We start from the raw sequence: 21,030 nt of genomic DNA on the forward strand, positions 1-21,030 counted from the left end.
AGAAGGAGCTGCAAAAGGTGCCCCAGGGAAGAGACAAAGAGCATTCCTAGGAGGGATCTGAGTCCATTGGTGTGGAGGTGAGAGCAGAGGAACATCTCCTGGGGAGGAGGACCTGCAGGGAGGTGTGAGCAGACCTTACCTGCTGCCATTCTTGGCCGTGTACTTGTTTCCCCTATGGTTTGTTTTGGGCTGGAACTGACCCTGGTGCAGCAGAGACAGCAGCTGGGAGATTTGCTGTAAGGCAGGAAAAGCACGTTGAGCCCTGCAAACACTGCACAAGCTGCTTCCTGCCCGGACGTCCCCTCTGAGCTGCACCACCTTTTTATAGCGTTTCCTCCTCCTGCAGATGGCTCAGCATCCCTACGTTGGGCAAAACAAGGCCCCTCGCAGCCCACCTGGCCCCAGTACTTCCCCTGTGCCCTGGCACTATCCCTGCACGAAGCCCCCTCCATGCGAGATGGTTTTCCTTCCCCAGCATCACCCCAGCTCCCCACATGTCCCAGGAACATACCATTCCATTCCCTGGGCTGCACAGTCCCACCCCTATTCCCAGGCAAACGTTGGGATCTCCGTGCCTGCCACAGGTCATGGGACGTCGCCTACCTGCACAGGGGCTGACTCCATGGCAAATTCCCCATTGGGACTCTGCTCCGCAAGGGCCACCAGTGACAGCCGCACCAGGCTGCGCAGGATGTGCTGGGGCGGCCGGGGCTGCGGGGCTGACAGCGGGGGCTCCTCGGGCGGTAGCTTCCCCACCACGTCCGTGGGGCTGTTTTTCGGCCTGTGGGACGGGCAGGGCTGGCGCTGCACGATGGGGAGGGTGAACATCCCCTGCTCCTCATCTGAGTCCCTGGAGACCCTCTGGTTCCTCAGGGTCCGGTAGAGAGTAGGGGTGAGAAGTGGGGGAGGCTGCGGGGAGCCCTCCACGTTGGGCTGCTGGGACTCAGCCCCCCGGGGCCAGCCCCGTGGTGTGGGCACCAGGTGGATGTCGGCCTTCTGGATCTGACGGGGTGGCTTCTTCAGCTGCTGCTGCCTGTGGGCATCCTCTGCCTCACGGCAGTTGTAGGCCATGCCGTCCTTCTTCTCCTTCTTGCGCAGGGACAGGGTTAGGGCTGAAAGGAGAAGGCAGCTGCCCAGGAGTGCAGCCAGGCAAATGGCGGCCACCACAGGTGGGCTTAGCCAGCCTGGCCCCCCAGCTGACATTTTGGAGAAGGCTCCATGGCGTCGGAAGAGCAAACGCACGCAGGCCTGGGCGTGCAGGGGTTCATCCCCACCATCACTGATGAGGACGGCCAGGTCTCGCTGGGTGCCAGCCAGCCCACTGGCATTGCTGGCGTTGAGGAAGGCCTGTCCTGAAAGTGGGTCCAGCACCACGAGCCCCGCACCATCCCCACCCACAATGTCGTATCGCAGAGCCCCATTGCGGCCGGAGTCTCCATCCCTAGCCACTATGGTGAAGAGCAGAGGAGTGTCAGAGCATGACACATTGGCCAACACTGTCCCCATGGCACTCCCGTTGCCAGAGGTCACCCAGACACAGCCCGTCTCTGCACCCACCAGCACAGACAGCGTGGCCATGCCCCCCACCAGCGGCGGCTCAGTGACCACGGGGGCATTGTCATTCCGGTCGAGTACCTCCAGCCTAACAGACACGTTGGAGGCCAGCACAGGCTGGCCACCATCCTCTGCAGTCACCAGAAATTCCAGGCTGCTCATCTGCTCATGGTCAAAAGCTCGGAGGGCAATGATGTCCCCACTGGTGGGATTGATGGAGACCAGGCCTGACACTGTGGAGTCCCGGATGCTATAGGTGACCTTCCCATTGAAGCCCAGGTCAGGATCGGTGGCATGGACAGTGAGCAGGAAGGCCGGCACATCACCATTCTCCTCCACGACACACTCATAGGAGGTCCTCTCAAAGGTGGGAGCGTTGTCATTGACGTCGCTGATGCAGATGGTGAGGTGCTTCCACACTGCCAGGGAGTGCTCGCCCTGGTCCCGTGCCACCAGAGTCAGGTTGTACTCAGCACGCAGCTCCCGGTCCAGCACGGCATTGGTCATCAGCAGGTAGCTGTGGCTGTTGGTCTGCTTCAGCCTGAAGTGGTCATCCCCTGGGCTCAGGGAGCAGTGCACAAGCCCGTTGTTCCCTGAGTCAGGGTCACTGGCTGTCACCAGAGCCACGAAGCTGTCTTTGGGGACAGCCTCGGACACCACGGGTTCCCATGCTGCCCAGCTGACACGGACATCGGGAGCATTGTCATTGACATCCAGCACCCGGACCACCACCTTGCAGTGTGCTGGGATGGGGTTGGCACCCAGGTCCCTGGCCTGCACATCCAGTTCGTAGGCATGGGTCTCCTCGTAGTCCAGTGGGCGCCTCAGGACCACGCTGCCCCCGCGGGCATCAATGCCAAAGGTGCTGAGCACCTCTGGAGGTGCATGCTTACTGAGGCTGTACTCAATCTCCCCATTGGGTCCCTGATCGGGATCGGTGGCCGTGACCGTCACCAGCAGTGTCCCAGGCAGAGCATCCTCCCGAACCTCAACCACCAGTGAGCTCTCTGCAAAAACGGGGCTGTTGTCATTAGAATCAAGGACAATTACTTTGATTAAAGCAGTACCTGACCGAGGAGGCTCCCCGTGGTCAGCAGCTGTCAGCACCAGGTCGAAGGAGGAGTGCAGCTCTCGGTCCACTTCTTTAACCACGACGAGCTCAGCATGCTTTGTGCCGTCAGAGCCGGAGACAACTTCCAGTGCAAAGTGCTCGCTGGGGGACAGCGCATAGGAGCAGTGTGCGTTAGGGCCAGCATCGGCGTCCAGCGCTCTGTCCAGCGGGATGTGCATCTGCAGCGATGCGCTCTCTGACATCTCCAGCTCCAGCTCAGACATGGGGAAGCGAGGTGAGTGGTCATTGATATCCAGAACTTGAACCTCCACGTGGATCAGAGCCATCTGCTCAGCTGCCAGCACGTCGAAGGACACCCAGCAAGGATCGCTGTGCCGGCACAGCTGCTCCCTGTCCACGCGCCCGGCCGTGCTCAGCTCGCCATCCCCGCTCCCCACGCGCAGAGGAAACATCCCAGGGCTCTGCAGCAGACGAAAGTTTTCCCCCATTTCACCGCTTTCACCGTGCTCAAAATGCTCAGCCAACATCCCTATCACGGTGCCCTCCGGCACCTCCTCAAACAGGCGGTACTGCACCGTGATGGTGGCCACCTCCTGTGCATCAGCGGAGAGGAAGAAGAGCCACCAGAGGGCCCTGAGCTGTAGAGGCAAGTGACCCAGCAGCAGCAGCCCACCGAGGATGCCCATTGCCCAGCTGTGGGCTGTGGCTGTGGGCTCACCCGCCTGCCTCTGCATCCTGCACAGACCTCAGGGTGAACACCAAGACACCGTGTCTTCACTTGTTGCCCATTGCCACTCACCAGTTGGGAAAGAGAAGAAAGAGTGAGAGTTTCTGGAGGCTGTCCCCTGCCTTGCCATCGCCCCAGGATGGGTGGCCGAGCATCCTGGGCTGGAGCATCCCAACAAGGAGCAGTGGGGTCGGCCACCACTGCAGCCAGGAGTGGTGTCCGGTGGTGGGAGGTGGATCGGCTGAGCTTCCTATGGAAACTCCACCTACAGGAAAAGGGAGGCCCGGCTCGGCACAATGCCGGCGGGGTGGGGGCTCATAGGTCAGCAGGCCATGGGGTCTATGAGGTATGGAAGTGCTCCTCATCTCCAGCCTGCAGGGACTGTCATTGTGTTCACCTGCAAAATGCATTTGATAGAGCATACGGTTCCTGCATCTGGTCCTGGATCCAACAACAAAACCGCACACATGCTTATCATCCGAAATTGGGATCCTGCTCTTTGTCTGTGGGGGAATACATGCTTGGGGAAGCTCTCTGCAAAGCCCAGAGGTGACAATGGGCATCTGTTCCTGCATCACCCTAAGGGCTTCTTCCCCACACTGTTGTCTTTCTGACTTGCTCTCATTTGTTCTAATTTGTCCAAACTCAGCTGTAGCCCTCACTCCTCTGCTTTTTTCTGTTGATTTTGAGGGCGATGTGTCCACAATTTCCACCACATGGCTTTTGAATGAATCAGTGTTCAGTTTTCCCCTGAGCACTCAAGGAAGACTTTTGGCAATGCATGAAACTCACTGCAGTGTACAGACTGGTGCAGTTCAGCCATGGCACCGGGACTCATGATGCTGGGCTTAGCCCCATATCCAGGTGACCTTGGCCGAGTCATTTCCCTTCTTTGTGCAGTGGCTTCCTCTATGGCCAAGGGAGGCAAAGCCACGAGCTATCGGCAGGGATGCTCTCAGGATGCCCGCAGTGGGAGGGGAGGATGTCTCGCAGCCCTGGGTGGCTTTGGGTGGTGGGGAGGGACAGAGCTGCTTCCTGCTGGGGTCAGCACGGCCTCAGGAGCTGCTGTGTGTTGTGGTGTGGCAAGCAAAGTGACGCAAACAAATGCAGAGATGGTGAGTGGGAGATGAGCTGGGATGTGCCAGGAGCACCGCCAGTAACATAAGATTCGGTGCTCAAAATGAATGAGGTCCCCTCCCTCTCTTGCTTCCTGTTCACCCACAGGCAGGCTTCCAGCTTGCAGGTGCTCCAGGACCTTCGCAGCCAACTTGCAGCTCCAGACTTCCCCCTGGGAGGCTGCATCTCACACCCTCCACAGACAGCTCAGGATAAGCACCTGCTCTGCTCAGCTGTTGCACTGATCTTCAGCCACCACATGATGCTGCTCATGCCTGAAGCGGATGCAGAAGCCATTCACTGGTGTGAGAGCCTGGCTGCTTGAAGCTCCACCACAGGGACACCCCACCATCCCAGAACTGCACATCACCAGGCAAACCCAGCCTGGACACAATGGATCAATCTCTGCTGTGGCTTTCCTATTTCATGGGTTATTTGGGGCTGAAATCTCCCAGCAGCTCCAGAGAGAGCTCAAAAGATGGATTTTCCCCAGGACTGAGGTGTAGGCAGCTGCAGTCATGTTCAGATACAGGCTGCAGGAGGGTCCTCACTGCTCTGGTGCAGTGGAAGGAGAGTGTGTCACACCAGAGAGCATTGCTCTCGTGATTAGTGTAAGGAGGAAAATGTGGAAGGAAAAGAATTGTTTTGAGTCTATGAAAATTAACATCAGAAGTGAAGAGTGCAAAAATAATATCAGTCACGTGAGAGGAGTAGAAAACGGACATGCATGAAGAGGTCCCCAGATTTGTCCTCACTGAGATGATCAAAGCCTCATCCGTGCAGGAATGCAGGAGCTGTTTGTTCCCCTCTCTGCTCCATGGAGGGATGCAGTGCCAGAGGCCTGGAGGGATGAGCCTTAGGAGGGGTTGCAGGCACTCAGCCTCACGCTGGTTGCTGCCCTGGCAGGCAACTGTGGGTGGAGATGGGGTGAGCAGAAGGGTGAGAGCAGAAGAGCTCCATCACACAACCAATCATGATTTGGGACTTCATTGTCCCTGTTTCCATCCCTTTGGAAGAGCTCATAGGATGCCCCAAGCTGGAAGGGACCCACAAGGATCAGTGTCCAACCCCACGGTGGCTCCATACACCATGATTCAACCCAAACCCTACAGCTGAGAGCGCTGTGCCAGCTCAGATGAGTTTCCCTGCCCCGGGAGCAGGGGCTGACCCCGCTGCCCATAACCTCCTTCCAGGCTGCTGGGCTGGTCAGGGGACCTGAGCACAGAGGAAATAGATGAGAGTGAGCCCCATGAAGCCGGTTTTGTTGGCTTTATTTGGACAGTTTGACACACCTGAGCAATGGCAATAAGTTTGGAAGAGGTGGGGTTTCCCAGCTCCTCCCACACAAGTGATAGATGTGAGCCAAAGCACGTCGCACCATCACTCAGCCCTGAGTGGCTGCAGATTGATGAGCTTAGTAATAATTACCCATTTTATCTTTCTCCTTAATGCAAGTGGTTTTCAATCTTATCTTTGCAAACGCGACATCTCGGTGCCAAAGCTGTCCTTTAGGGGGAGCTGCGACCAAAGCTCCCGCTGTTTCTCTGTTAAAGCATCTGTCAAAACCAATCCCAGCTTTGAACCCACAGATCCAGGACATTGCGATGGCCCTGCGTGGGTGATCCCACTCTACACATGGCATAAACCAGAAAGGTTTTCCAAAGCTCATCTGCTGGCTCCTCACCTGTGCTGCAGGTGACCACTGGGACCACCACAACCTACAGGCATCACGTAAAGAGCTGCCATTGGAAGGCTGTGAGCTCTTCAGTGCTCGTTAATTCCAGGTGTGCTGAGTTACAAACAACTCTGTGCTGCCATTCATTGGGTTTATGCTTGGACTAAACGATTCTTTCCAACCCTAATGATTCTGTGATTCTATAGAAGGGACTCTCAGAGGGTTCCAGCCCAAACAGCACGCCTTATCTGCACAGGGGAGCTGGAAACACACCATCACCTCTGGAAAACAAACAGAAGAAAATCGGAAGAGAAAACGACAACAAAAAATATAAATTACATTTATTACAAACACCAGCATTTTCCAACAAGTCCAACCACTACTTCATTTTAAAGTAAAACAAGCTGGAAATGTGTGAGCTGAAGGGAGCCAGAGCATCAGCCAGGTCAGAAACATCCAGCAGCTGGAGGAATGGGAAAAAGGCCCAGTCTGTTGTCTCATCCCCACCACTGCACACATTGCACTGCAGGCAGTTGTCAGGGCAGCTGGGAGCCAGCAAGAAGGAGGACAGCATTCAGCTCTGCAGCAGGGGGAAGCGGGCCGTGGCATGGAGCAAAAATGGGACAGGTGGCTTTTCTGTGCCACGCAAACAAAATAATGAGGACACTGTATGTGAAAACATCCCTAATCCATAAAGCAATTCCAAATGATGCAACTTCCAGCTTGTGCCAAGGGGCTGAGCGTTCACTCAACACTCCCCAGACGGAGAGAAGACTGAGGCAGCTCTCCTGGGTGCTCCCAGGCAGCGTGGGTGAAAGCAGGGCGAGAAAAACCAGAAGGGATGCTGATGCTGTCCCACGCAGGCTGACCCACTCCCAGCTCTGGTTCGGGGCAATCAAACACCAATGTCATTGCCTGGCTGGCACCACGCACTGCCTGGTGATAGCGGTCAGGGCTGACGATGGGTCACTGCAGTGACACAGCTTCCTAGGTGAGGCCATGTGGAGACAGATACAACCCCAATGGGCAGGAATCAGCTAGTCTTGGGCTGAGCCAACAGCCCAGTCACTATTTTTCCCTTGGGTCCTGCCCAAACCTTGTTACAGATACGTGACCTCGATGACGTTGGGTTCGATGCTCCCACAGGGGAGGTGGTGCTTGCAGGAGCACTGGCAGCTCAGGTTGCCACCTGGCTCCCACTGCCCAGGCTGAGCGGGCTTCTTCTGGGAGCCCAGTTTCCTCCAGTCCATGAGGTGCACCCCGTCGTCTAGGTCCTGCGGCATGGGCTCATGGTAAAGGGTAATCTGGATGGTGCGGAGCTGCGGGCCGTAGTGCACCACGACAATGATGAAGATGGCCAGGAGGACAAAGATGACGACGATGGCTGTGATGACAGGCAGGGCATCAGACTTCTTTGTCACGCTTCTGACCACAGAGATGGGAGTGAAGGCAGCTGCGTCCTGCGGCTCGGGGTGCCTCAGCGGGCTGCTGGGTGCTGAGGCATTCATGGCTGAGCAAGGTGACCTGGGTCAGAGGGTGGAAGGGTGTTACTGTCAGACAGGGGCTGTCTGATGTCCTCATCTCCTGCCCTCAACTCCGTAGCTCCTGCCTGTAGCTTCACATGCAGCTCTCCAGGCATGGAATCTTGGAAGAAGGCACTGGATGCCTTTTACTTCGAGGTGCAGGGAAAAGATTCAGCCTGAGATAAGGACTCTGGGCATCAAGAAAGCCCCGCAGAGCAACATGAACTCCAGACTGGATATGGTCAGGATAAGTGCTCATCCCAACCACGTGTCCTGCAGAAAGGCAGCAGCCTGTCACACACCCCTGCACAGTGAGCAGTGGCACCCAGGAGCTTTAACCAGACCAAACATGAGCAAAACCTTCACTTGGCTGCCCAGCGTGAGCAGGCGAGTGCTTTTTGCTGGCAGAAACATTGCCCCAGTGGGCTGCTGAGGAACAGGGCTGTCCCTGGGTGTTCCCTCCCCCGGGCTCACAGGACAGAGAAAATTTTGGTGCTCACATCTGTGTTGTAGGGACAGTGACCAGGTGGTCAGCAGAGAACGGTGGGAAGACATGCCCTGCATCTCCTTATCCCAGGCACCTTCAGTGGGGGTCTCCCCTTCCCACTGCCTCCACTGATGGAGACTCCTAGAGGGGGAGACTCCACAGCTCCCTCTTCCCCATCCCCCATCCCCAGAGCCAACACCAGACCGAACCCCGTGGGAGGCCCAACCCTACCAAAGCATCTGCGGGTCAGGCAGGGCAGAAAGCTGGGAGCAGCAGGAGGGAAAGGGGAAAGCAAGGAGAGAAAGCCCGCCCCAGGGTACCTGGGCGTCCTGCTCCGGGGGAAGCATCACCTCCAGCGGGACAGGGCGGCAGATCAGCTGCAGGAAGGTGCTGCCGGGCGGCAGGGCTCACCTCAAGCTGCCACGTCACGCCGGGGCTCCCCGCGCAGGAGGAAGCGCCTGCTCATCCCACAGCGAGAGGTGCTGCCCTACCTAACGCGGTGCCACATCAGCACGCCCGGCTGCCATGTGCGGGGACACCGCAGCAACCTCCGCCGGCCCCGCCGCCTGCCAGACAAGCGGCTTTTGTTCGGGCAGAGAGCACCTCCCGGCCCTCGGCGCGCACAGCCCCGGCTCTGCAACCGCAGGAAGCCCCCCTCCTTTCCCTGACTTGGATTGAAATGTTATTGCGCTTAGAAATTAGCGTAAAAATCGCCCTTCTGTGCGTGAGCTCTTTGCACAACCCGGCAAAAGGTATCTCCGCTACTCCCCGAGCTGCGAGGATCCTCGCCTTCAGACCAGGCAGCCCCGAGGCTGAGCGCTCCTGCAGCAGGACCGATGCAGCAAGCAGAGCGCCGTGCACCGCGGATGGATGGAGCGCACACGGCCGGCTTCCCTGTCGCCTTAGGGCAGCCGAGGAGCCCTCGCTGCTGTGCACAAAAAGCTGCTGCTCGGCCATGAGCACTTCACAGCACAGCTGCTGCTAGCTGTAAACAGGGCTTGCAGAGATCTTAAGGTCCAGCAGCTTAGAAATACCACGTACTGTCTATGAGCAGTCCTGGGATGCAGGGTCACAAACAGCTCTGCAGACCCAGGGCTGCTCAGGGCAGTGCAGGGCCAAGGCAGTGCCTGTGTGTCCCTCCCTTGCACGGTGGCCGTGGGCACTGCCCAGCACCAATCACCTCCACACAGGTGGGTGCTGTTCCCAGGGCGGTCAGACCCCACACCAGCAGTGACCTCAGCACATCACCATGCAGAAAAAAAATGGATCTTACAGAGCTTTGGCACTCAGAGTCATGGTTTAGCGGGCATGGTGGAGGTGGGCTGCCAATTGGATTTGGCATCCTGAAGGTCTTTTCCAGCTGTAATGAGTCTATGATTTGTTTTTGCAAAGCCATTATGAAACACCTCCCAGCGCTCCCATCCCAGAACAGAACTGTCCTACCTGCTCCTGCCTCTCAGCACACCATCTTGGAATATTTATGCTCCATCTTCCCGTGCACTGCAGGGTGGGTGATGCCCCGTCCCCCACACAGCCCAGCAAGCTTCCAGTAGTGATCTGGCTGCACATCAGAGCTGCAGATTCTGGGAATTTGCACTCATCTCAGGATTCAGTAAAACCTTAATCTACAGCGTAATCTCTGAGCATCACATCTGTGCAAGAGGAAAAAAAAATAAAGGTTGTGGAGGGAGGCTGCTCACAGAGGCTTCGTAAAAGCAAAGCTTTGGGCCTGATGGCTTACTGGTGTGCACTGAGCCCCATGTGGTTTGTGGGGTTCCTGCACCCACCTCATGGCTGCAGAAAGCAGGGCCCTGTGAGCAGCACCGGGACCTTTCAGTGCCCTCTGTGCAGTGATACACAGAGGAGCAGCTCCGATGCCCACAGCTGGGGCTCTGGAGCATCCTAGGGCTGCAGGAGGGGCTGGATGTGGCCCCTGGAGACAGGGAAGGGCTGTGACAAATGGCCCAGGGCAAGAGGTGCAAAGTTGCCACTCCCCCAAACGCCTGTCCCCAGCATCCAGCCTCTCTCCTGGGCTATCAAAGGGAAAGCCCCATTTTTCCTAAGTAGGGCATTTTGTAAGGCAGCAAAAGGCTCTGCATCTTGCCAGAGCATGGCCTTGCAAGGGTTCTAGGCTGGGAGAAGCAGCCCCTGCCAGCAGCCATCTGGGAATGGGATGGATTGCTGCTAGCCTGACCCATCAGCCCAGCTGGGACCCTCCTCCCATTAAGGAACCAGGTTAGGGGAGGCTGAAACCTGCTTTGTGCTGCCCATGCTGCTGGGAGGGTGCTGCTGCCACCCAAACAACTGCGTCCCACAGCCAATGTGTCCCAGTGCCCAGCCCTGCTGGAGCTGCACGGGGAGGAGCAGGACATGGGCACAGCACAAGGCAGCTCCAGCTGTGAGACTCTCCGCCCCACTCCAGAGACTTCCAAATCTCTCTCGGGGAGTCTAAGAAGTCCCCTCTCAGGTGGGAGGGCAGGAGCAGCTCCCATGGCCCAGCACAGCTCTAATGACTGATGAGGAGCAGAACCAGACCTGTGGCACACATCCTTGCTCCAAACACATCTCCAAAAAGCAGTACCATACAGAAGCTACCAAGGCCCAAAGCCAGGCAGGCCCATTGTGCCTCTGTTCTCCCCCTCTATGAGAACCAAATTCCCCAACAAATCAATGGCGAGGTTTCCTTTGCCGTCGGTAAGCGATGTCTCATATCCTCTTCGACCATAATGGACTAAAAAACACAGTTCCCCTGTGGATTCAGCCCGTTTCCTTCTATTCTTTAACAGGAAGCTCTGCAAGAATCAGCCCAGGCAGGCAGACCTCTCCTCACCCTCTCACACTCGGGATGGACAGAACCTCTGCAGGGCTGCTCAGCTCCACGCCGCGATGCTGGCTCCAGCCCTCCATCCGCTCCTCTGGCTGTTTGGCTGCGTGCTGCTCGGAGGTAAGGAGCAATGGGGCAAGGGCAGGGGGCAGCTCTGGGGAGCCCAGCGGTGGGCACTGAAGGGAAGCAGCCAAAGGTGGAGCGGCTGCCATCAGAGAGCTCAGCCTTTACATTCAGGGTGCTGGGATCAATCCGGCCCCAGCAGGTTTTGCAGGGTTTATTTGACCGTGTTGAAATAACAGAACCTGTTTCCTGGTTAACGAAAGGGTTGTTTCTGTTACTGATACAGAGGTGTTTTATAGCAAGTGACTTTTGTCGATTGAGGATGAAGGTGGAACTTTTAAACGTATGGGACGTTTTCCTCACCTTTAAATTCTCCTCTTGCTGATGTAAACACAAAGAGCACGTGGCACTAAGACTCACGCAGTACATTATTGCCATAACTCTGCTTCTGACTTCCTTGTCACCTCTGCTCACAGTATGGGATGCGTACCCAAGGATCCAGGCTCCTGCCAAAGTGTGACAGGTCGCTGTCCTGCCGTCAGTGACAGCTGTAGCAGCTTTCAGCTTAAAGGCATTCAGAGGAATGGATACTGCAATATCACTGCTGCTTCTATTAGCCACCTAAACTAATACTATGTGTCTTGGATCCAAAGCTTTTATCAGTAAGCCATGGAAAATGTCCATGGGTTGCAGCCCCTGCATTGGTAGAAACAGGATTTTTAAAGGACAGAGACTATAAAGACAATTAAGCTACTTGCTGTGCAATTCTCAGAAAGAAGAGCACATCAATTAGAAAATTTCTCTCTTTATTAGAGGGCAACACTGCTGGTTTCAGCAGAGGGGTGAAGTGTGCCAGACAAGGAACTCTGAGGCCCTTTGGCTCTGCTGCTACGTTTCTTAATACCTGGCCAGGATGCTTTTTTTCTCTCCTTAAAAATATTTGGTATGGCATTCATAGGACAGAAACGTCCTGCAGGTTGCCAGCACTCACTCTGACCAGCTGCATTATCCCAGGACCCAACCCCTGTCTTTCACCAAACCTTCAGCTGATTGCACCACCCGAAGGATTCACTTCTCAGGTTGACCCCAGCACTGTAGGATTGGCGGAAGGGTCACCTCTGTCCCCTGGTCCCAAGCACATCACTTGGGAACTCTGTCCTCTGCATTCTGCTTCAAATGATGGGACGGGGGCTGCTCTCACTGCCAGCACCTGCTAACAATGACAGCACTGCTGTGCTGCATTTGCACCTCTCTGGCTTCAGGTAGAACCAGCTTTCAACATCATCTCGTGCTTTGCCTCTGATCTTTGCGGTGCCACTGATACAGCAGCTCAGAACTGTCATCATTTTCGCTTCACCTTCGGTGCAATGGAAAAGTCATCAGCATGGCCTGGTACTTGAGGGATAGCTGCTGCAAAAGGCAAAGCAGCGGGCTCAGAGCAAGGGGCACAGGGCACAGGTTGGTCAGCAACGCCGCTCCCAAAACACGGGCTGCTGAAGGGAATGAAGGGCCCTTAAATGAGACAAGGCAGCTCGGAGGTCTCCATGCACCTGAAGAGGTGGAAATTACATTTTGGAGGTCCAAAGTTGGTCAGAATAGCCGTAAACTTGTAACTGCCCCCACGCAGGCCTCGGGCACCTTCTGCATGTTCTTTAATTCATTAAAGCTTTGTTACAGTTATTTAAGTAACAGCAGTTGAACCTTAAAGAAGGTTCAACTGCTGTTACTGTGGAATTTCTCAAGTGGGAAGTTCTAGAACTCTTCCACCCTGTTTTTCATCCCCCAGAAATGCTTAATGAAAATGTATCCAAACACACCTCTTCCTATGAAGCAGTTTCCATTACGACCAGCAGGCACTTCCCAGACAAAAGCTTTCCGCTGAAAAACTCCTTCTGCAAGCTGAGGATAACCCAGCAGAATTTCCCCTCTGACTGCTGCTCCCCTTATCTGCACTGCAGTCAGTGAGTGAATGGATAAAGCCACAGTGAAGATGCCATAGATGTGATCCAAACCACAGGATGTAGCTAAAGGACAGACATCCAGCTAGCAGGAGACCTCCCAGACAGGACTTCCATCCTAACAAGTGTCGAGTGCACTCTAGAATTGAGTCTTACTGCTTGTGCTGTCCTGTTCCTCGGGCAATGAGAGCAGAACTTGAGCTCTATGTTCCCCAATGTTGTGAGATCACATAACAAAAGAGACTTATGCAGCCCCAGTCACACCAAAGTACGATGTTCTTAAAATGCATTTGCCAAGATGTCTTTAATGCTTGCTGCCATGCTAGGGAGTGCATCTTGTTCAGATCCTGCTTCTTTCGGCAGGGCAGAAGGCCCCTGTGTCTTTGCAAAGGGATATTTTCTCTGCTGGTCTCTGCCCACAACAAGTGACGCCCAATATTATCCCCAAGATCCCTTCCTGACTCTTCTTGGCCAAAAAAGGCAGGTCAGCACAGCCCTGTCTGGTGTACCAGGAAGAGAAACCAGGAGTGGTTTGAAGTGTTTGTTCAGAAAACAAACTGCTCCCCTCTAGGAAGGTGAAACTCTGCCGATGACACTGCAAAAATGATAGAAGTAACTGGGGATCGTTTCCAGCAATTATATTTCCTTACAATAGGTGAGTCAGCAACAGGTGTCCTTGCAAGGGACATTGCTGGTAACCCAAAGGCAAGAATGTTCCTGCTGGGAAACACACACACGGGCTGGAGAAGGAAGATCTGTGCCTCACACAGCACTAGTACTGCCAAGCCCTGGCTAGAAAGTCTCCTTATTCCACTTCCCAGATGGGCCCACTCAGCATGATCCAACCACAATGAGAAGCAATTTCCCATTCGTCTTTTTTGTAGACTTATGGGCTGGGGGCTGTTTTTACATCTCAGCCGAATTGTTTCAGGAAGAGAGAGGAGCAAAACCCCCTCAACCATCTCAGACTGCAGTGGTCTTTGGGGGGCAAAGCACTGGAGCAGGCTGCCCAGAGGACTGGTGAAGTCCTCTTTCCTGGAGATATTCAAGACCCATCTGGACACCTTCCTGTGCAAGCAGCTGTAAGGAACCTGCTTTAGTAAGGGGTTGGACTCAGTGATGTCCAGAGGTTCCTTCCAACCCCTGTGATCCTGTAATTCTGTGACATAGAAATGTGGAGTGTGTCCACCTGCTCTCCAGGGGAAGTCCTCCACTGCTGGGACAGCAATCAGCAGTTCTCAGGGAGGGAAGAGATGCAAACTGGGTGTCCCCCAGCTTTCCCACCATCAGGCATTACTGCAAATTACACACATTTCTATGGGCAGCACAGCTCTGGGCAAGCAGCTCCAGGCAAACAGATCAATACACTCATGTTGCCCAGACGTGACTCTGGAGTTGCAAAAAACTTTGGAGTCAGAGCAATGAGAAGTCAGGGAGCAGCATGCCATAGTGAAAACGCAGTGGATGAGGACCAAGGACCACTGTGTGTTGTGCCTGCCACTTAATACAGTGGTATAACACTCCTCTGCCTTGTTTTCCCCAGATATGAGATAAGGATAATAAAAAGACCTCCTCCAAGGAGTGCTTTGGAATCTAGGAATAAAACATAGGTGACATGAGGGTCACTCACCTAAAATTTGAAGCCAGATGAAGTTTGTCAGGTCAAGAAGCTTTACTTACCTCTTCTACAAGACCCGGTGTTTCAGGGAGCAGCAGGGAGGTACCTCCTCAGCACCGATGCGGAGAAAATGAATGCATCTGAGCAGGGCAGGCTTCACCTGTCCTTCAGCCACTCCCCTGAGGTTCAAGGCAGGTGATCTGAGAAGAGAAAGCAAAAAGAATGAGAATTAGGAAAGCTCCCCATGGCACCAGCCCCTGACCTCCCTGACCACACCTCACCTCCTAGCTCATCAGGTGGGAACTGAACCCACCCAGCAGATCCCATTCCTGCGTGGTGCTTCAGGAACACCCCACTCTGCCAGTGTGAACCTGGGGGAAATCTTAGAGCTCTTGGGAAGAGAAAACTGGGGAATTAACTGTGGCATAGAGCCTCCATGAACGGAGGGTAGTGAGACATGTCTGATAGGCACAGCCCTGATCCATCACATTGGCTGTGCTGCTGCAGGGGGTGGTGATTTGCGTGCTCTGCTGATAGCTGCCCAGAGGTACAGCACAGGAGCAAATTCAGCAGCTGATCTCCTGCACCAGCTGGAACGCACGACATTTGGTTAGGAACTAAATCCTACAAAATAATGAGGACCACCTGCAAGGCGACCTGTACATCAGCGGGGCCTTGGCTGAGAGCCTAATTAAGGTGTGAAAGCAGCAGTGCTAAACCAGCCTGCAACTCGTGATACTTTACTGCACCCTGCTTTCCTCACCTATACAAAAGCAGCATTTTGAAACAAGGAGGTTGTAGAGAAAGCAGTGAGCAGCTGGGAGGGCTGCAGCCCAGTAGCCTGTTGGGAGCAGCTTTACTTCCCAGTCCCTACAGAGAAGTGCCCGGAGGGGTGCAGAGGGCACAGGCCAGGAAAAAAAAGCACACTGACACAGACAGTGATGTTACAGGGCCCATTCTGTGTGTGTGGTTTCCCCACATTGTTTCTCTTTTGGCTTGTTTTCTAAATTCAAGTGGTTTTTAATCGCCTACTGCAAGAAGCCTGACCTGCTCACAGCAGCTCACTGGAGAGGATCACAGAGGAGGATGCTTGCAGAGGATGGTCAGTGCAGGGTGCAGCCCTGGGGGGGGCAGAGGAAGGCTGGGATGGTTCTGAATCCCTAATGAGATCCAGATTTAATTCCTGCCTCTCTAAACTTTCCGTAACACTTTGACCAAGTCATTACCATTCAGAACCACGTAGCAGTGAATTGCCAAACCCCTCAAATGTCAGCTGAGAATTAGGTGTTTTAATACCTCTGTGGGTCTGGGACCTAATTTAGACTGTCAGTTATCAAGTCTGCATAACGACACTTTTCCTCTCTTCCCCACCTTTTCTGCCTCAACCTGTGAGACCTGCCAGGCAGAGGCACCTTTTCTTATTTATTCCCATTTCTATTAAAATGGGACTGAGACTTTTGCAGAGCTCTTCATTTTCCAGGCTTCCTAATGCAGCATTTTCTTTCATGTAAAAATGATGACAGTTTGGTGCTGTTGCTCTCTGCTGCTTGAACAGCTGCTGTGTTTCACCCAGGAAACAGCTGCACTTGCGTTAAGGGTCAGCATATTTTTGTCTTGTTGTCTAATTTTAGGTGGTTGGGTCTCTTTCCCGAAAGCCTTTGTGTATGTAAGCTGCAAGCAGAGGTGCAGCAAGCCTGTGCATCACCATGAAGGCTTTAGGGCAAACTGACACGCAGTGAGCACAGGCAGAGCATTATCAGATCTCCCTCCAATTGCAATGGCAAAAGAGTGCCATGAGCCCAGCACTACCCACCAGGGGCAGAGGGTCCCTCCCCCCATCAGTTCTGAGTGGATGGGACCAAATGCCTTTGTACTGATGCCAGAGATCTTCCTAGGTGAATCCATCTGTATGGCTCTGGGAACATCTCAGCTGCCATGGAAAGGCCCCTCTGCTCGCAGCCCAACTTTCACTTCCAGCATTTCAGAAGGACGACAGCAAATAAAAGAAATCCAAATTTCCCTTCTTATGTTCTGGAAAAAAATTAACTAAGAAAAACTAGCTCTTAGTCAGAGAGACAAAATGCATCTGCAGCCTCAACATGCTTCCCCGGAGCCCTATTGCTCTGGTCACTAATCAGGAGTTTCCCTTTCCAGCAAGAGCAGAAAACATGATTTCCCCTTATAAATCCCTCAGCAAGCTCGCCGTCCCCACCTAGAAACACACAATCCCTCTGTAAATCACTGGCACCCAAACACTCAACAAACAGCTCTGCTCAGCAGCAAGAAGTCGCCTGAATGGCTTTGATGTTGATTGCAATTACAGCTGTGCTGGCTGCGTGCTGCATATCGTCATTAACTCTTTATACAGCCACTGTGCCACAGGGGGAGCAGGGCTGTGCTGGGACAGGCTGCTGTCACACTGTGGTGTGACTGGCAGTGGGGTCCCCAGGGAGCAGTGGCACCGTGCTGTGCCCATCTCCTGCTGCCCAGCCCCGCAGCACAGCTTGCATTGCTCCCTGCTGCGCACACAGCTGTCTGCAGTCATTCAGCGGGATGCTGAGCACCTTTGCTGGAAGAAAACACCTAACAAAGAGGGGCTGTTGATTATTTAAGTTGGCAGAGAAGCTGTAACAAAAAGCAGGGGCCAGAAGTCGGAGCCAGGCGTGCTTTGCTTTGCAACAACGTGCTGCAGTGTTTATAGAAGGGCCATTTATTACGGAGCCAAGTGCCAAAAGGAGCTCTGCGTCCCTTGGGCTTCTTTGCAGCAAGATGGTCACTTCTCTGCAGCAAAGCTCCAATGCAGCAAACCTGGGTGAGCAGCTCCCTGCCTGGGGGAACTGCAGTGACTCCGGGGTTTATTTTGGCAGTGACTTTTGAGGACTTTTTATGAGGCAGTGCTCAGGGGTGACCTGGTTAGCAAAGGGCTGAGCTGTGGTGGAAGAGTACTGAGAACATCTGCCTCTCATCTCGGCACTGGGAGATCCTGAGCTTCATAGTGCAGGGCATCACAGCACAGGGCAGTAATGCCATCTCCTTTTTCCCAGTGCTTCCCATCGCTGGAGGCCCAGCTCAAGCTCTTGGATTTCTTCTCAGTTACACCAAAAATAAACTGCCAGCTCAGAAGCCTTTGTCCCACCTTTTCCTCAACAAAGAGGATGCTTTCATGTTACATGTACACTAAAAAGCGTCTATGACAGCTTCAAGAAGCAAATGTGTCACAAGCAATTACTTCTCCCCATGAAGGAACAAGATGGTCTCTATAAGGAAGTCTGAAAAAGACAAGCTGTTTGAGTTTGGCAGGTAGCAGAGGATACGGTCCCGTGATCATCTCTGCCGTTTGTGGAGTACTTTAAGGCATGTGCAAACCAGCATCCAGAAATTGTACTGTAAAGCTGCTTTAGAAGAAGCCAGTGCCAAAGAGAAAGCCTGGCAAACTATTGGGATCAATGGACAGCATCCCACCTTGCAATGGTGTGCACTCCTCTTCCCCTAAAGAAGCATCTCTACTTCTTTAAGGAGAACCATGTGCCCAAAAGCTCTCATCCTCCCCTGGGGTGCTGTCGATTCAAAAAATGGTGTTGCTTCTGTCTATAATTCTCATTCACACTACCAGACTGATGTTCATTTAGCCTGCTCTTCAAAAGCTCCAAAGGATATCCCATAATTCTCCTACACAATCACTCGCTGCGATTCACTACCCTTATGTCAAGACAGTTTCCTATTGCCCCCCTTTTTATGGCTGCAGTGTAAGCCTTTGTTTTCTGATCCTGTTCCCAATGGATGCAGAAATCAGATTAGTCTCTTCCTGTCTGTGTAATTAAAGATCTAATCACATCTCCTCTCCCCCTTCTCTTGTAAGGACTAGACAAGACATGTTTCACCAACCTGATGTCCAGTAAACCAGAACATCAAAGCATGGAAGAGTTCTGAAAAGCCAAGCTCATAGCCAAACCCCAAACTGAAAGAGGCTGTTTTATTATGTACTCAGTGATTTACACACTGTTTTGGTTCCTGTTTGGCTGGGATCGTTGTCATAAAGCCTCAGAGGAAAAAACAATTATGCCTCCAAGACAGTTGCATGAGAAAAATGACGTCAGTCAGGAGCACGCCAGAGCCAGACAGTCCCCTGTGGGGTGAGCTCTGAGCCCAGCAGTGATGACCCACACACACTGCAGATCCCATTCCAGATATACACCAACATCAGGGCATTCACCTGAGCTCTCCCAGAATCTCTACAGCACAGGTACCTACCGTGATGTACATCATCACCTCTACAGCTCCCAGCAAGAGACGGGACATCGCAGGCTGTGGCTCCTCTCCCTGTACAGCAGAAATCTAAAATAGATCAGATCAGTGGGGATTTAGAAGTGCCTGATCCTCTCTTTGATGAGAAAGGGAGCTTGCAGATTAGCTCTCTTGCAGGCGGGCTCACAAAAGAGGTATGAGAACAGGTGAGATGGACCCTGCATGTTGGGAGGACAGAATCTGGCTGCAAGCAGGCACACAAGCACTGTGTTGCTTTGCTGGATCTCCCCATGGGTTGTCAGCTCTTGCAAAGAGGACTCAGCCCTTACTGCTGTCCTTTTTTGTCCAAAACTTGGAGGAACTATCAGCTGTTGTGGGACTCTAGTGAGATGGATCACCAGCAGGGCCGGATTCTTTTGGGTTTTGTTGCTGTAATGTAGTTTCTTTCATGCATCTTAAATAAGGGCAGCATTGCTATCACCAGCAATAATTACATTAACATGTTACCCAATGAGGATGTGTGTTTCAATAATGGCAGACAAGGTCACTTCTTCAAATTTAAGCCAGTTGGTTTTGATTTGAGCATCAAGTGTATTTACATCCTGCAGTCCTCGCCCCCAAGTATGGGAACTGGGTAGTTCTTTTTTTTCCTTTTTATATGGCAACGTTTTTAATTGGCACCTGTCTAATCATGGGTTTCCAGGAGCTGAAGCTTAAAGAAAACATCAGAGAGTAGACAACGTGGAAGATGGTGAAGGAATGTCTTGTTGTAAATCCAAAAACATTCAGTTGAGAAAACAGTCCCATTAGCTCCTGGCAACCTTCACAAACCTCATCTATCCACTCATTAAGGTCTCAAGGGTCTCAAAGCATTCCAAAACAACTCTTTTAAACAACTCTAGAAAAAACAGGTCAAATGGCCTTTCCTTGCCAAGTCTGAGCTGGAGACAAGAAGCTCACAAGGAGAGAGCAATACTACTGATTTGTACGGCCTGGTATTTTCTCCATGAGAGAGGAAGAAGGTCGACTAAAGGGTTTGGTTTTGTGCAGAGAGAAGGGCATTTATCCTGACTGAACAAAATCCAGTTCTGATTTACTCAGAAATGAATGTCCTTGTATTCAAGCACATAATTTCCAACAGTGTTGGTTACTACTTCTTATCCAGTGCTTTTTGGGAAATTATGTATTTCAAAGTCATTCCTTCAGAAGACAAGGGAAACCCAAATCACACAGCAAGAACACTGACGTGCTGGTGAGAGTTACGGTCACAGGTTGGCACTGTTAACACTTCTGTTGTTCCATTTTAGGTACTACAGCTGCCATGGACTCCTCCATCCACAATGTCACAGGTACCTCCTGGGTTATGATCCAATTTAAATGTCTACTGGGATGTGGGTGCACGTGCCCACGTGGGGATGCAAATGGAAAGGCCACTCCTTAGCACCTCTTGCTCCCATCACCCCTTTTCATTCTTGGGGGCCATAAGAACCCCTTTCTGGCCCATCCTTCAAACCTTCCTGCAGGGATCCAGCATGTCACCTCCATGTCTCTGCTTGTGTTACAGATCAACCTCAATCAACGACACGCAACCATGAAGTAGAGAACAATACCTCAGGTAAAAAATCCCAACAGGGAAGGACTGTGGGTGTCTGTAATCCTCCAAAGAGAGAAGAAGACTGGCCTGTGTCCACACCTACCTGACATCACCACTTTGCTGGGCAGCCCTTAACGCACAGAGAGCTTGGTGCCCAGTATGTGTAAGCCTCACACACCAGGTCTGTCCTTGGATGCTGGGTGTCATAAAGGAAGTTAACCAGCAGTTAAGCCATTGTTAGAGGAGTTTCCCTGCATTGCATTCACTGTTCAATATTGCTTTCTCGATAAGAGCAACCACTTTTTTTTTTTTTAGACTAGAAAATTCCAGTTCTGCACACAGCCTCAGCACCTCCCACACAACAGGTCAAGGTGTTTCCTGTTTCTCCCTGAGGAAGAGAATATAACAGGGAAAGACCTCTCTCTGCTTAGAAAGAGATCCCCTTACAGAGAGACCCCTAAAAATAAGGGGAAAAGATCCCCAAAACGATCTCAGATTCTGCTGCCATGCCTTGCAGGAAAGGAAAAAGAAGAAGAAGAAGAAGAAAAAGAAGAGAAAGAAAAAGGAGGAAGAA

General features: G+C 52.9%; 3 protein-coding genes across 7 annotated transcripts in view; 1 reads left to right on the forward strand and 2 right to left on the reverse strand.

The window, feature by feature from the left end:
* Positions 1-3,601, reverse strand: part of PCDH12 (protocadherin 12) — a 9,847-nt gene extending 6,246 nt beyond the window's left edge. Inside the window, exons 1-2 of the mRNA XM_010718851.3 lie at positions 604-3,601; positions 140-234 (exon numbers count right to left, since the gene is read on the reverse strand). Coding sequence (XP_010717153.1) covers positions 140-234; positions 604-3,360 — 2,852 coding nt within the window. The 5' untranslated portion in view covers positions 3,361-3,601. The remainder of the gene's footprint in view (positions 1-139; positions 235-603) is intronic.
* Positions 3,602-5,715: 2,114 nt separating this feature from the next.
* On the reverse strand, positions 5,716-15,056 carry SMIM33 (small integral membrane protein 33). Of its 5 annotated transcripts, none has more exons than XM_031555638.1 (5): positions 14,899-15,056; positions 14,680-14,817; positions 9,598-9,806; positions 9,428-9,514; positions 5,716-7,668 (listed from the first exon to the last, which is right to left on the reverse strand). In XM_031555638.1, exons 4-5 carry the CDS (start codon positions 9,448-9,450, stop codon positions 7,245-7,247), a joined length of 447 nt encoding a protein of 148 aa, XP_031411498.1. In that variant the 5' UTR covers positions 9,451-9,514; positions 9,598-9,806; positions 14,680-14,817; positions 14,899-15,056; the 3' UTR covers positions 5,716-7,244. The 5 variants fall into 5 exon arrangements, with proteins under 5 accessions (XP_031411498.1, XP_031411496.1, XP_031411500.1 ...); XM_031555636.1 differs by having other exon boundaries at positions 14,630-14,817; XM_031555640.1 differs by lacking the exon at positions 9,428-9,514 and having other exon boundaries at positions 14,630-14,817; positions 14,899-15,055.
* ECSCR (endothelial cell surface expressed chemotaxis and apoptosis regulator) overlaps positions 10,955-21,030 on the forward strand; it is a 19,047-nt gene continuing 8,971 nt past the window's right edge. Inside the window, exons 1-3 of the mRNA XM_010718852.3 lie at positions 10,955-11,098; positions 20,170-20,211; positions 20,427-20,477. Coding sequence (XP_010717154.1) covers positions 11,041-11,098; positions 20,170-20,211; positions 20,427-20,477 — 151 coding nt within the window. The 5' untranslated portion in view covers positions 10,955-11,040. The remainder of the gene's footprint in view (positions 11,099-20,169; positions 20,212-20,426; positions 20,478-21,030) is intronic.

Source organism: Meleagris gallopavo, chromosome 15 (genome assembly GCF_000146605.3).
Source record: "Meleagris gallopavo isolate NT-WF06-2002-E0010 breed Aviagen turkey brand Nicholas breeding stock chromosome 15, Turkey_5.1, whole genome shotgun sequence".
NCBI lineage: Eukaryota > Metazoa > Chordata > Aves > Galliformes > Phasianidae > Meleagris > Meleagris gallopavo.